This window comes from Schistocerca serialis, chromosome 8, assembly GCF_023864345.2.
Source record: "Schistocerca serialis cubense isolate TAMUIC-IGC-003099 chromosome 8, iqSchSeri2.2, whole genome shotgun sequence".
Taxonomy (NCBI): domain Eukaryota; kingdom Metazoa; phylum Arthropoda; class Insecta; order Orthoptera; family Acrididae; genus Schistocerca; species Schistocerca serialis.
The window spans coordinates 249,574,380-249,590,783 of record NC_064645.1 but is presented as its reverse complement, the minus strand read 5'-3'; the positions used below and the strand labels follow the sequence as shown (position 1 = coordinate 249,590,783).

The 16,404-nt window shown below is 38.9% G+C and overlaps 1 protein-coding gene across 1 annotated transcript in view; it reads left to right on the top strand.

Moving 5' to 3' along the window:
* The window catches only part of LOC126416955 (uncharacterized), a 180,946-nt gene extending 168,037 nt beyond the window's left edge, over nt 1-12,909 (top strand). The window contains exon 7 of the mRNA XM_050084836.1: nt 12,859-12,909. Within this exon, the coding sequence (XP_049940793.1) occupies nt 12,859-12,909 (51 nt within the window). The remainder of the gene's footprint in view (nt 1-12,858) is intronic.
* Nucleotides 12,910-16,404: the final 3,495 nt, after the last annotated feature.

The following is a 16,404-nucleotide window of genomic DNA, read 5'->3' as shown; positions in this document are numbered from 1 at the left end:
TGTATTATATACTCATTAGATTTTTCACTGCTTCGTCGTCGCGGAATCTTATAACTGATATCGTATCTCACGAATTTTTTTCTTAGTGATCCTTTCTTTAATTTCCGTCATTGCTTCTTCGATGTATAATGCGTCATCTTTTGTTCGAACATCTTATTTAGTCGATGCTTTTTCTATGCCAACAAATCGTATGACGGTGTTTTGGTTTTTCATCAGTGGTTCTTCTATTATCAAGGTCAACGTCAGAACTGCCAGAACTAATCGTCATCTTATTCTAAATGTTCTTTTCCGTTCTTCTGTATATTATAGTTGTTAGCAAAGTGGGTGCATGAGCTGTTAAGGTGATTGTGCATTAGTTTCTGGCGTAATAGCTCTTTACCAGAGTAAAAAGTGCTATGTGAATTAATTTTGAAATTTATATAGGAACGTATTGTTAGCGCAACAAAAGAAAGACCTTGTGAAAGTACGCCAACCTACCTCAAAATCAAATATCTTGAGCTATTGTTATTGCTCGCGCGTCGAAAATTTCAATTATTGCAGTGCAGCGATTAACGTTAGATTCCATTTCTCACGCAAAAGTTAATTGCGGAATGCATTCAAGCTATTTGGTCACACAACAAGACACAAAAAGGCACATAATTATCACCATTATTGTAACAAAAACATAAAAAGCAAAGTAAACAAATTTTGAAGGATGACATTATTCCACCAAGCTGTATTTATAAATACGTTTTTCTCTACTGCTAGTGTCGGGCAAGGCCAATTTTTAACTGAATCGAACGTAGCTGATGTGGATACCTCAACAACAATGTGCCATGCATAATATTAGCTGTGAGGAAGAAAGTATTTTAAAATACAGTCTAATGGAATAATAACTTTCTACCGATTTAGCAAACCTATGGTTTCCGCACAGAGGAAAATGATAAATTTTGTAAAACTATTTCATAAAGATATAATATAAATGATCAGAAGTCCTTGCAACGCCTATTTACTCAAAACACAGTGACAGCACACCAACTAAAATGTCGCTGTAAGATCAAAAAAATATATACATATTTACTTCCACATTCGTGTCAACACTATCACAGTCACAGTCTTACGCTCACAGTCATAGTCTTACTTGACTTAATTCCTTTGGCCCCTATGGGGGCATAGGGCATCCAGGAGAACTCGCCATCCGTCTCTGTCTTTGGCCATTTGCCTCAATTCTACCCAGGTCTTGCCAACTCTTTTTGCTTCCCCTTCCACAGTCATAGTACAATGATCATAATTGGTTAAAACAATATCATGTGCAACGTAGTTGCAGAAAATATAGCCTAATTCTATTATTTAATTTGTCAGGCGCAGTGCAACATTACTTTTTATGTAATTTTGTGCTAATAGTTATGTGACTGCTTTTAACTAATGTTTCCTGTGGTAAAATACTGAAATAACAATAGGCATAGGACCCAATTATAGTTCAGGAAAAACATTTCATACAGACATAAACATAGTTCAAGTTCATCTGAAGACACGCGCGAAGAAACGGGCTAAACCTCAAATGTAAAAGCTTATAGATAAGTGTTGGCGTCTGTTGTTGGGTACGGGAACTATCAAAACTGATACTGGTCTCACTTCTAAACACCCTAATGTGTTATTTAGGGGTAAGACCAAAGTCAGTTCTGATAGTTCCCGCACCCAGCAAGAGATGGCAAAACTTACCTCTAAGTTTTTACATTCGAGAGTCAGCCCATTTTTCCGTGCATGTCTTCATTTGAAACACTGTATTGTCAATTATAACGTGCGTGAAGTTACTGAGTGATCAGTCTTCAAAACTGAGATATGACATTACTTTAGCATGTTACCATAGATATTGATACGTAGGAAGATGTTGCCAGTACCTTCAGCTTCGTCAACGAACAATTTCTCACGTCCTTTATCGTAATTCATCACCACGAATAATGGTATGGTATGATCTCTATACATACATTCCTCTTGTTATTGACCTTCTACAATTGAGCATCTGTCCATCACATGGCCGCATGCATTCCCTGCTATCTTCATTACAATTGCTGCATGACCATCACAAAACATATAGTTGTTTCAAAAATTCTACAATTCTCTATTAACCAATCTAAAAATGGTGTTGTTTACAAATATTTTCCAATATAAACGTTTTCCTTGCTTTGCTACATTTTCACGACAAATGGTTTTACATTTATAAACATTAAAGAAAATCAGGAAATGATGATTTACAGAAACTTATATTTACATATTTCATTGAGCTACAGAAACGCCCAACAAATGGCACTGTGGACTTTTCAAATCTCATGTATGCATAATCAGTATAGCAAATATAGTTTACAAAAAAAAAAAAAATCTGTGCAGATAGCCTAATTAAAGTTCTTGCGCTTATCTTCCTTTCCTAGCTTGGCGGCTGTGCGTGTGTGCTTCATTTCTGAATATAAGGAAGAAAAGTGATGTTATGCCTGATGTAATTCACCCTATATAAATCCAGTAACGAGTGTCCTGACCACACGAAGAAGAGGATTCAGTGTTGATATTCCATCAGCTGAGAACTCCTTTGCATGTTCACAGCTTTATTCAGTACGCATACACTCGCGTCTTGCTGGCACTGCAGCTGTCGTTCGACCTCCAGTTTAAACGCTGTAAGCTTCGTCGCTGTACGAGTAGCCTATCCACTGACGCACGCTGGAAGCCGCCTCACGGTTTTCCACACGTAACCTTCTGATCCGCAGCCGTACCCCGCCCCTGGAACAGTCGCCAGTGTGATTGCAGATGTTATTTGCCGTCGCGAAGCACTTTATTTGCCGCCTCTGTGTGCTTCCGCTGAACATCTGCTCTCGTGCGTAAAGGTCGAATCCGCGTAATTTCCACGCCGTGCCTTCACAGGTTTGTATCAGCAACATCATACCTACTGGACACTGCACAGCTCATGTGTCCTATTTTTCCCTGTGTCCTGCACCAGTTTGGCCAAGTAAACATGGCCCTGTCAGTCCCACAATCCACCCCACTGAGTTATTCGAAGTTTTTGCATACAAGTGCTTTCCTTACTTACCAGTTTATTTAGTCGATTTTCAGAAACGAAAAGAGAGAGATAATGCTTGATTGACTGACTTGCTGCGTGGTTTGTAATTACAGTATAGGACTATGTATACTATATGACAGTACTTTGGTAGGTCTGGTAATAAAAAGCAATAAATAACCAAAAAAAGTCTGTTTCGCTTTCTATTTAAACAACATATCACACTTATCTTGATCACATCAAATAAATTTTTCTCCAGAAGCAAAATAAAAAATTTGGGAGGGGTCTTCAAAAATTAAATTAGACATTTTACAGCAGACATATCAACTGTTATCGAATGACGCACTACACTTCAAAGCGACGCAGAAGACGACGTTGTGTTTCAGCATATCCTCCAAGTCTCTGTAAGCCGGCCGGAGTGGCCAAGCGGTTCTAGGCGCTACAGTCTGGAACCGCGCGACCGCTACGGTCGCAGGTTCGAATCCTGCCTCGGGCGTGGATGTGTGTGATGTCCTTAGGTTAGTTAGGTTTAAGTAGTTCTAAGTTCTAGGGGACTGATGACCTCAGAAGTTAAGTCCCATAGTGCTCAGAGCCATTTGAACCAGTTTTCCAAGTCTCTGTAAACAATTGCCGGAAGGTTCTGCCAACCTTTTAAGGCCTCAATGGTAGAAAACCGCTCTTTAGTCAAGGAGCAAATCGAGAACCGCTGTTGGAAAGTTCCTTTTCCTCGAGATTGCTGCGAATCAGTTCCTCGATTGGTTGGACATTGTCGTCTGTGGTCGGTGGCCTTCCTTACTTATCAGCAGTACCCACTTCTATGCTGCCTTGGTTAAATTGGTGGCACCATTTCATTAAGACTGTACTAGACATCACATTTCCTCCGTATATTGCCACTTTCACCGTAAATCTTTTTTGTAATGTACACGCTTTCCCACAAGAATCGTACTGTCCACCGCAATATTGATTGAGTCTTTTTCCAGTCGCAGAGCCATTTCACTCACGTACTTTTTGATGCACCTGTTATCCGTACAACAATAGAAGTGTGTCTGCAGGCAAATCAGCGCATTTACAATGCGCAACACTTGTGCAATCGTCTTAGTGTGGGAGGACACGTGTAACTTACTTTCTAAAGCCCATACGTATCAAGTACGTTTTTTAACTACTAGGGAACGTTAACCGGTATGATTACCCTTCTCGTATCTTTAATCGTTACGAGGACATGACCAGTAATATACACTCGACGGACGTTTTCTCATGTTGTTGTGTCGTTTCAGGAAATGCGGAGTTTCAGCTCAAGGTAATACAACGTCAAACTTGCTCAGATCGATGTCAGGAACTCGTATGGAAAGGATACCGACGGCTGTAATTCCTCTAAAATTTTTATGGAGTACGCAACTAGTTTCGACGCTTCGTTAATGTCATCTTCAGGCCTCTACGCGAAAAACGAATGGAGGTATCGAAACACTGGTGCACATAGAATAAGAACCATATATATTAAACTGGACACGTGTACGATAGAAACGCACAACAACTGCCGATAGCTGTGCTACTCCTTCTTTGCTGATGACGTTTAGATTCTCTAGCCACCGTGGCCGATGTCACTAATGCTTACTTGTGCGGTAGCGCTCGACTTGTACGTAAGATCGAGTCCTGTTGCTAGATGAAATTTTCGCTGGCACTATCTGACCAGCATCGGGAGGAGAGTTGTAACATAAAGTTCTTGATCTTCAGTGTTCTCAGCAATGTCCTGGATTGAATTCCAAGTTTCTCGTGTAGTGAGGGCATATGATACAGTTCATGGGGATCTATCTGAATAGTAAGAGATTCTTCTCGCTTTCTCTATCTACCTTTCTCTGTATCTTCGGCGCTACACCTCAGACTAAAATATGCTGACTATACTGGTAGGATTTAACAAAATATCGTGCCACTTTGATAGGAATTTACCAGATTAATCAATATACTAGGCGTATAATAGTAAGATAAAATAAAATGTTTCCTGCTTCCACACGACATTTGGGGTAAAGCTGTAGCTGTATGTGGAACACAGATGTAGGGCAAAGTTCCTTGTTGATGCACACGCTTTGCATCGCTCTGTAAAGCACCGCTACTCATTCATCACGTCTAGTCGATATTAACAAAAGTTTCAGGATAATGAGTCCCTTGTCGTAAAGTTTCAATCGCCATTGGCAGTTCTAGTCCTTCTCGCTTTATCAACATTATATTCTGATGTCTTACACATCAATTGCTATAGGTGATCTGTTACTCATTTTGTAATTAGCTTAATCAATAACCTTTAAACTAGTTACTCCATTGCATGATATGCGTGAACGTATATTCCACAATATGTAAGTCCTTCTAAGAAGAGTTTCGAATCTTCTTATTGTTGTGGTTATTCGGCCCTATCTGATTAGATTCCAAGTTACCAGTGCAACTGCTGTAGTTCCGAAAGTTTGCTACCGTTTCATTGTCATCTACAAGGTCTAGGTCAATTCTTGGTGTTGTCAAATGTGAGATCTGACTGGTGGTTGCATCCCAGCTAGTACAATTGCAAATGTAAATTAGATGTAGTGGCCTCGGTTTCAAAAACCGAGACCAGCGACTGGGAATGCGAAGGGCCGAACTCATGACCCAGCAAATCGTCTGGGGCAGAACATGAGACTATATTCTGAAATATGTCGGTATTACGTTTGCCTACTGTCGTACAGAAATGAAAGGAAATTCTGCACAGAGTGGAATCTCCAGGTGTGCCTTGAATTTCTCTGCTCATGCCGTGTAGCGCTGAAAGAAAAGGACTGCCAAACGAAGACGAGAGAAGACGAATCAGATAAAGGCATCGGATGCTGTAGAATTAACGAGATTAAAAATGGATAGGGAGATAAATCTGAAAAACAAATGGCTCAGCGGTGCTCTTTCAGAATTACACGCTTCATTTACAAGAAGAATAATCCAACCTCTATTGAATCATGAGTTTGGAGGTGGGAAATTTCATTTCAGCACGGATGGTTTCAATCTCTGCTTTTATCCCTTTAAATCGTCTCCTAGGGGATAACTGTTTGCCAACGCGACACTTCATTCAGTTTTTTGAGAGAAAGGTAACTTCAAGGTAGTAATAATCTCTGTACAAATTTAAAATGCGATTCTAGGGCGAATATTCCCGAATGAGTAAAGCGATCCCTTCGACATCTCTCTTTTGACATGTTCTACGAAGAAACATAAACTGCAATTGCGTCACTAGGCAGGCGCAACGTTAGTCAAAATTTTCTAAATTCGTTTCGCGCATTCAGTGAGCTCATGATTGACTCTTCTGATGATGGATATATCTTTCTGGCTTGGCCTACTATGGTATACAAAAGAATCTGGCACAAACAATTTTTGTCTCTTACAGTCATTATTTTATAGGTACTATTCGATAAAAACTTAATCAAGCAATACAGTCCTAGAAGGAGAGTGTGCTTTCATTCTGAAGAGGGAACGCTTAGACGAAGAGGAGTACACGCTGCCGTTGTATTAAGTATCAAATACTGGTGGCAACTTTCTAGCAAAGATCTAGGTCTCAGATACACTTCTACGCGTGAGTTTTACCTTCTCGCCATCCACTTCCACAAAATGCAGTTCTGCAGCTAATGCATTCTTGCGGTAGGATATTTTAACTTTATTATTTCCACCCTGATGTTTCTAAAACTTCTAATCATGCTGTGAAAACCCTTTGAGGATTAGGCCAAACCACAATCTCATGCACGTGTCTTCTGTGTGAACTTGAGTCTTTCCTAAAGTCACCTACTCTCCCTTTAACAAATTTCACTCTAAATTTACATCTACATTCAGTAAATCACTGTGAAGTGCTTAACAGTGGTTACTTCATATTGCAGTATACGTTACGTTATAATCCCATGCAAATAGTCAAATTATCTTCACAGAAAGACCGCAATCGCTTGTTGTACAACACATTTATTTTCCATTAGAGTGGTTTCATTTTTAAAATGGCTATCTGTAATGCTTGCGATGTATAAATCGATAATGAAGGGGAGCTTAACTACAATGAATTATCTATGCAATTTAACACACCTCTCTGTAAGCAGAAAAAACCACTCTTACCTGCAAATCTTCTGTGTCCTGACCGTGGTAGTATCTGATGACGACACAGGGCAAGTGTTTCAGTCATAAGGAGTGATATGTAGAAGGTCAGTGGGCAGTCCACAAACCAGTAATAAATAAACAGAGAATTAATGGAACAATTGTATAAAGAATAAAAAACACATTTGATTGTGAGATATCCTTGTTACAGCATGGTACAACATCAGTCCACAATTCTGCATTTCTAGTTGTAAAGCCAGTCCTCCATAGGAAATACAAGTAACAAGGGGAAAGTAATATTGATCTGAAATGGTAGATCGTATGGGCCTTAAACAGTCCTAACTACCGGTAAGTGAGGAACGAGGGAGTAACTAAAGGACATATAGTGACCGACCATGAAGGATGGAAGATGCAAGCACAAAGGGTGGTAAGCACGGCAGTTCTTACCCCATCAGTATCAGCGTGAGCGTTCCGCAGACAGATACGTGCTCACGTAATTACAGCAGGTGATGTTGGTAGGTACACGGGGGGGGGGGGGGGGGGGGGGGGGGGGGGAGGGACTGGAGTGTAATTGGATAACTAAGGAGAAAGTTAGATAAAAATGATACTTTCCATTGTTAGAACTTGAAATTTATTGCATTGAAAGATAAATAAGGCATGAACGACACATGCAAACTGTAACAGCTTACTTCTGTTGCTTTAAATTACATTTAATATAATTCAACGCTTCAATAAACGGTTACTTTGTGGGACAATATTAATTACATTTTCCATCTGAGGCGTGAGACACACAGTTACTAATGCAAGTCATCTTCATTCCACTTTCTGCCACCCTCATGGGCCAACGTCTTTCACTTCAAACACTCTACCGAGCCACTTGATTTTCTTGTTAGCGATTAGGTCGCTCAGCAAAGTAAACGCGACACTTCATTCTCACCTTCAGAATAGCTGTTTGCTTCATACGTCTTCTGACTCTTCTGACGCTCTCTTGGTGGTCTAGATCTGCGGTCATCCAACAATTTTCTTTGAATCTGCAGCGAAAGTTCTTTTGCTGCATTTAGTTCATTTTTGTGCGGAGCATGGAACATTTTCCTCTTCACCTCGATGACACAGTCTACTATTACGAGGCTTTGGCTTTAAACTCTCCTGTGGTACAGCAACTGAAGACCGCTTTTCCACATCAGTCGACAGACCCCGTTGTGAAGAAGAAGAAACAGTAACATCACTTAGCGGACCAAGTTGTGGAGAAGAAGCAGTGACTGACTGTTGTATTCTGAGAATCTGGCATTATTCTTTCTGTCGTATCTGATGGCGCAAATTCGCCTTCGCCAAATGCAAATCGAAGGAATGCCAGTGCGATACACATGCGATTTTCAGCCTTACTTCTTAATTTTTTCTCTATCTGCAAGTAAGTTTCTAATTTTGCACCGAGCGACTCTAGGCGCTTCAACCAGGAAGCGCGCTGCTGCTACGGTCGCAGGTTCGAATCCTGCTTCGGGCATGGATGTGTGTGACGTCCTTAGGTTAGTTAGGTTTAAGTAGTTCTAAGTCTAGGGGCTGATGACCTCAGATGTTAAGTCCCATAGTGCTTAGAGCCATTTGAACTATTTTTCCAATTTTGCAGGTGTGTAGGTTTTGGACAGATTTCGTCATGTGGAAATGTCACTGATGCTCCCCAAACGATTTTCATTAAACTGGAAAATACCCGTCTTTTTAAATCCAGACGTGATACGTTACATTATTGCTGCTCTAGCATATGCAAGTCCAAACATCTGAACTAACCGCAGAAAGTGCTTAACAGTCCCTCAAATCCTATGTCAAATGAAAATATTCCTCTTAAATAGGAGATAATTCATCACATCATTAATTATAAATATAATCTAAAAGTTTGCGCCAAATAATTGTAATTTCTGTAAGTTATTATTAAATTGTAGTTGTTAAGACGTGTACACAATTTTCATGCTTTTAGAAATTATAAACTTCTTACGTCACACATATATAAATTAGTGTGAGGAGGTCATAGGAGTAATATAAGATAGTTCAGGTTTTACTCCAGCTGTACTTTTTTGTTAAATTCCTTCTGCATAAGAAACAGCGGGCACAATCGTTTAACATAACATTCATGAAGTCTGTTAAAAGTATTACTCACTATATTTACCAGTTTCTGCTTGAAATGGTTCAAATGGCTCTGAGCACTATGGGACTTAAATTCTTAGGTCATCAGTCCCCTAGAACTTAGAACTACTTAAACCTAACTAACCTAAGGACGTCACACACATCCATGCCCGAAGCAGGATTCGAACCTGCGACCGTAGCGGTGGCGCGGTTCCAGGCTGAAGCGCCTAGAACCGCTCGGCCACTCCTGCCGGCTGCTTGTAATAAAACGATTAAGTTCCTTACTGAACATTAAAAAGTGAGATAGAAAACCATAAAACTCTAACAAATTTTTTTGCTCAACAACAACGGTTCTGATACTAACAAGCCTCATGGTGGCACTGAAGCTGGTGGCTGTTTTCAAGGTCTAACTGTCAAAGAACAATATTACCAACTCGCAAAGAGAAATATGAGGATTCACGGTTTTACCCCACCTATCCGACTATATCTCAGTTCCCCTAGCCTCTTGGAATGACGGAAATTCTACCGGTGTCGTATTACAAAAAACTGATTTCAAAATTAAAATGTGTGTGAATTCGTAAGGAATCACTCTGCTGAGGTCATAGATCCGTAGACTTACACACTACTTAAACTAACTTATGTTAAGAACAACACACACACACACACACACACACACACACACACACACACCCATGCCCGAAGGAGATCGCGAACCTCAGGCGGTAGGGCCCGCGCAGTCCGTGGTATGGCGCCTCTAACCGCGTGGCCACTTTGCGACATCAAGGCAATGAAAATCAGTTCATGTTAATTAAAGTTGGTGTTGACTTCCGAACGAATAGCTCACAGATTCAGCTGCATCCGAATGGGCTCTGTTAAGAAATGTTAACCGAATTGGATGGCAAAGCATATCCCTGTAGTTTAATTGTCGCTGAGGGCACATAGCGAAGTGCATACTCAGTAGAAAAAGTACTTCTCGTGTGTAACAAACCTTACATTGAGGGCAGGGGACAGGGAGTAGCAGTGCTGACCAATCCTGCTGCTTTTTGGTGGTTTGGACGGGGGTGGGGGGGGGGGGGGGGGGAGTGAGGGGCGGAAGGCTTCTGTTGGAAAATCTGTGTTGATACCAAGGGGGCAACCCCCACTTGAAAAAGGTCTCCAGAACGCAGAGTAAAATTAATAATATTACATAAACTTGTCTGTTATGTTTTCAGGCTCATTAAACATTATCACAGGCTGCACGTAATTAATGAATCCGTGACCAATTTTTTTTTTCTTTCAAATTAACTGAGCATTCTTTTTTGCAAGGGACTGGATGAGACAACCACTGAGTTTTCCATGTGTGAGAGACACATCGTGGAAGAATTTGAAGTTTGCAGCTGGTTTCGGTTACCTGTGAACCATAAATAGATTTTACTGTATTGTAATTTATCAGCAAAGTTTACATGCTACGTCACAAGATAATATCCTGAGAACTTAGCAACATTATTTGCTGACATAGAATACAAATCTCGCCGGTAAGTTAGACGCGTTACTCCTGCAAACAATGCAATATAATCTGTGGAATCGAAACCGGTCATTTTAAAACGACAGCTATCTAGACAGACCATAAAAACCGTTGTTTATTCCCATTCCATTCACGGATGGAATGTTGGAGAATGAATGGTTGTACTTAGCTGTATGAGCCTGATTTTATATACGCGATCTCTATGAAAAACGTACGTAGTGGGTTGCTGAATATTTCTAGTGTCTGCCTTAAAAGACTGTCATTCAAGTTTACTAAGTCGGGTATCATAAGGTTAAACAAGAAATGAAGACGCTCTTCTCGCAACGTCTTTTAGCATAACTGTAATTTCGCTGCGATGCAGTGTGGTGTCTCCTATTAACACACTGTAATTTTAAAAAGAAATGAAGGTAAAATGTTACAGGGCGTTCAGTTGAATAGAGACGGAGTGCTAAATTCGAATGGTCAAGTGTGGGAACGAACGGCGATCACAGCTTTTTTGATGGATCAGCTCAGCATTTGTCTCAAATGAAACCTCGGAAATTTAGACCTGGGTGCCTAAAACATTGATTTCAGACCCACTTCTTCATATTACGAGTCCGTAACCTTAGCCAGTTGGCCATCTCTGCCGTTTCTATTTGCAGAAAGCTCTGTCTTTTATTAACGCCCCAAACTTGCGCATGCAGAATCATAAAAGCAACACCTTCTCTCGGCTGTCTGATAACTTACGGTTCGCTTTGTGTTGAGCACTGAATGACAAGTTATTTATGTTATCTTGAATCCAGGCGCTTTCAGAATACCAAGAGACAGAAAAACTGCCGTTTACCAAACTGTATATTTTTATCTCTTTCTCCATTCACCGTAATATTCTATCTGGTGAACAACTACACGATTCCAAAGTTCCCTAAAAGATTACCATTTGAAGCAACTACAAAATACATCCTAAACAAGTAATAACTTGAACCCAAGTACAGTGTAAAAGAACATATCATTGCACGAACTGGACAGTGTTTCTATGTTTCTCTAACAACAACAAATTCAGGCCACAGTTCTGTTGCTTGCTGTATTTGCTCACTACCTATGTATGAATACACGAGTGCCGTATGCACACGCCAAGTTTTCCTCGCATTTCGGCGGTTCTTGTCAGTCAATTACACTACGAAATATATCTGTGAAATTAGAGACATTAATTTGAAACATGATACAGCACATGTTCATTTGACAAGTAAAAATGGCTATAGAACAGATTTCCTTATAGCTTTGTACAGGCCTTTACAAACATCGAAAATCAATCAAAATAACGCAGTAAACATCGTTATCGGTTTTGCCGTTATAATTAAATGATATTGTGAAAAACATACTGGTTCTAGTGCAGCTATAACGTAATCCATTGAAGATATAAACTTTGAAGACTTTCAGTAATTCGCTTCCGTTAAAAAGTAATTTCTGTAATTGTTTTTTAGTTACGCGCTGCGCATAAAAATCTATCAGCCACTTCGTTTCCCATCAGTTCCAGAAACATTGCTGAAACTCATGCTTCTTAGAGACTGTTTATGTTTCCACACAAAAGACGAACAACAACAAAAGCTGCAACGAAAATGTAGACGGTAGTTTCCAACGAAATTAATAAATATTTTAAGTGCGAAATGCGTATTATAAGATTTTACCAGAAATGGAAAATAAATTTGAATTGCGAAAAGCATCAAATCTTTTGTGATATTCTGTAACAACGCATATCAACGAAAGGAAAAAGAACACTCAGCCTCTAATCAACATTGTACATATCATAAATACAGTACCTTCTTCCTTACAAAGTTATTCTTAATGTGAACAATGAATATAGCCAATAAATTATTTTTTTGATAAATTTTATTTCTTAGAATGGAAATGTTGCTTGAACTCATAACACACATAATCAGACAATTCTCCATGTGCGAAATTAGTTTTCATAGTCGATTGCAGACAAACATAAATGTAGAGATACACTAAAAGCAAACAACAAAGGTTCCATTGTATTCTTTTCCCTTACAGTAGCTCATTCAACTATTTTCAATCAGCTGAAAAACAAAATAATTTGCAATTGTTCAAGAGATATTTACTTTATGAGATGCATATTAAATGTGTAAAAATTTGTGCTTTGTAGCTGACGATGAAAACTATAATTCCAGAGGCAAGTAAATATGCTCAAGAATGAAATGAAAATAAATGTTGTAAGTAATAATGTAAACTTGTTTTACGAATTTGAAATGTTTAAAAGTGTTGCAAGCATTATTGTATTGTTTCAGATGTATTAAAACCTGTTAAGAAAATTTATGTGTAACTTCCCTCATGTTAGAAAAACATATCTTTCATGAAAATGTATTTATATACACAATACGCTGTAAATAAATGATATGAAAACAAATATTTGTTGTCATTTTAGCGACCACGTTCGTAGACATTCTGTGATTTTAACAACACCATGGATGAATTAGCTACTCTGCAAATAGGTAAGTGCAATAATTCTTAGAAGAAGACAATTTCAGTAAACACTTAGTGTCGATGGCGACAGATTCCTTTCAAAAGAATCCATTCTGGTCTGTTTCAAACAGTAACTATCCCTTAATTCCCCTCACCCTCACAATGTTTTAATCAAACATTCACAATATGAGGTTCATATCGAAAGATTCGATGGGCCACAAATGACTTACACTTAAAACATGTAAGAAAAGAGGACAGCAAAAAAGGTGAAGGAAAGTTAGATATACTGGCTCATTAAGAGCTTCTTTAGTATAATCACTAAGCCTAACCCTCAGGCATCAAAAACATAACAGCTCACGATCTTTGTCCATTTATAAATCTGCCAATGACAATTGTACGATCTTGTCCAGCTGTCCAGAAAGGAGCTCGCGCCATGAACTCAGTGATATCAGAGTGAATGTACAACATGGAGTGGTTTGGATGGTGTGGGAGGACTGAAGAAGGAATTTTAAATTCTACCAGGAAGTATGGGTAAAAATGAAGTGAAGTGTGAATATATGTGTTGTCCATGATATCCAAACAAAACCTTACATGCCATAACACAACCTGGCACACCAATTTGAAGATCACGCTATTCAACACACAAAATCTTAGGGAAGGCAAATGAGACAAACTTTATTACTTTAGTGCCAATGTATTAGAAACATGTTAAAAGTTCTCAAGTAGCTCTGATTATCTAGGTGAAAATATTATCTCTAATTCAGCTTTATTCACTCAGTATTGGACCCCATGTACACACAGCTGGCATCACTGCCTGCTTATGTAATTCTCACAGTGTGATATCACTAAGCAATATGGTGCATGCTTGCATATATTCATTACACAATAAGTAGCGTCGTGACCATATTATGGTTATTACTTAATAATAAATATAACATTAATGTGACTTTTTTTTTATACTTCTTGATGTGTTGTCTTGGGGTACTGGGATATACTTCCAGCAGGTAATCTTCTGTCAACAGACATGTACATTGATATTTTGTGAAGCTGTTAATAATGTGGATGACCGTTAGAACGATTTTCAGTGTACAGACAAACCGTGCGTCAGACATGGGCAAGTTATGATATCCATTACTCTGCTGGCAACATGTTAAAACTTTAAGCCTTTAAATTGACATGGCTAATACATACACTCATAGCCTGATCGTTCCTAGTAGGTACGACGGATCTATCCATCCACAACATTTTGTAGTATGTACAAGAAGACTTTGTAAAGTGTGTATGTGTGTGACAAAAACTGAACTACTAATATGAGCAGCCAGACTAATCCTTAACTGTTAAGCTAATCATCAGCAAACAAGCTGGACAAGCTATCTTAACATAAACATTTACTGGAGTAATCTTTCTCTTTCTGTTTCTCTCTCTCTTTTACACACACACACACACACACACACACACACACACACACACAAATCAGACGCAACTGAAACGAGTTTCGCAAAACTAAAATGAAAGTTGTGTGTATGTGTTTGAAATTCCTTCAACCATTCTCATACGCAGTGGTGAGCAAGCCATAATATTCTTGTGATATGCACAAAAATTACGTAATTTCTAACACGAAATTATTCGGAAAACATCTGAAAGTAGTCAAACAGCATTCATTGTTATTTACTCTAACTTTACTGGAAGAAATAAGGGAATGCATATAATAAAATAATAACGAGTACATACATGAACAGCTTTATGAACACAACAAATTGTCCTACTATGTATTACCTTCTCACTTATAGTGAATAGCTGCGCTTTGGGTCTGTTTCCCCCGTCGTGTGACAATCAGTTCAGAGGGCAGAAATTCATTGACTATCTAAGAGATTATTTCATAAAGCTCCAGCACATCTTATACGTAAAAATGATAACAGTTACGTGACACAGTGCTACAGTATGCATCATACCAGCGCTCAAGGATACAGCAACACACACCATCTTACATTACTCAGCTCCTAAAAACTAGCTACCAAGCAAAGGTATTGTACTTAATATTACTGTCGAGGTCAAATCATGGCTCAGTGGCCATAAATTAAACCATTCGAAAGATTTTCACATCAGCAGTTACTTCACAACTTGGTGGTGTTCTAACTATGCACATTTAAATAAAGCATGAATAAAAGAAAGTGCATTTCTAATAAATGAGATCACAAAAAATTTTGTCAGTAATTGATGTACTCACCATTGAGAACGTCTACACAACTCATAACTTCATTGTGCTAGATCTATCCACATTACACATTACAACACGAAGATCCTAGTATCGCAAAAGTAATACAAATCCATCCTTGCAAAAGCAGTCTTGCACTGTTTCAGTGTTTAACATTGCACAATTAAAGGCATTCCAGAACGAAGTGATACTACAAGAGATGCAGTAAAATTCACAACTCTCTGGGCCTCTTTCACTGCACATAACGGACAGAAGGATACTAGTGCATTGGCAAATAAAAATAAATCACCTGAATAACCTCACAGTGTAAATTACATTTCAGCTTGGTTTGATCTTTCCCAGTATCCTGTATGAATTGACGATTATTCAAAGCTGTCATAGATAATTTCATCGGAATAACATGCTATCTCAAATGTGGCTTCTGAACCCAATGCGTCTTAATACTCAGAGGTACTGTATAACGAATGTAAATTCTGACTTCTTTCCGATGAAGATGTATAAGGCATTCTCTACCACCAAGACACGCTACTGACTAACAGCCAACCACTTTTTCCAAAGACCTACTTTCAGTGTGGTAACTCAGGAAAGAGTTTGTGAAAATGTCTGGAATGATACATACTGAAGCTGGTTAGTGCCATGTTTCAAAGATAGTAGCAAAATAGGCACTACGAATGTTGAATAAGGTAAAATAGGTGGTGAAGAAATGAAAGAGGCAACTAACAGACACGTTTGATCAACTCGCTTTTAGCCTCGTGATGACTGAGTGTTGTGTGATGTCCTTAGGTTAGTTGGGTTTAAGTAGTTCTAAGCTCCAGAGGACTGATAACCATAGATGTTAAGTCCCATAGTGCTCAGAGCCATTTGAACCATTTTGAACTCGCTCTTAGCAAATGGAGATTTGCAACCTGCTCTTGATGAACGACCAAGGGGACACTCCAGATTGTATCAACACGTCCTAATTGGTTTGTAAAGCTAATATAATTATTAAAGACCTACTTCTAGAATAAAATATGA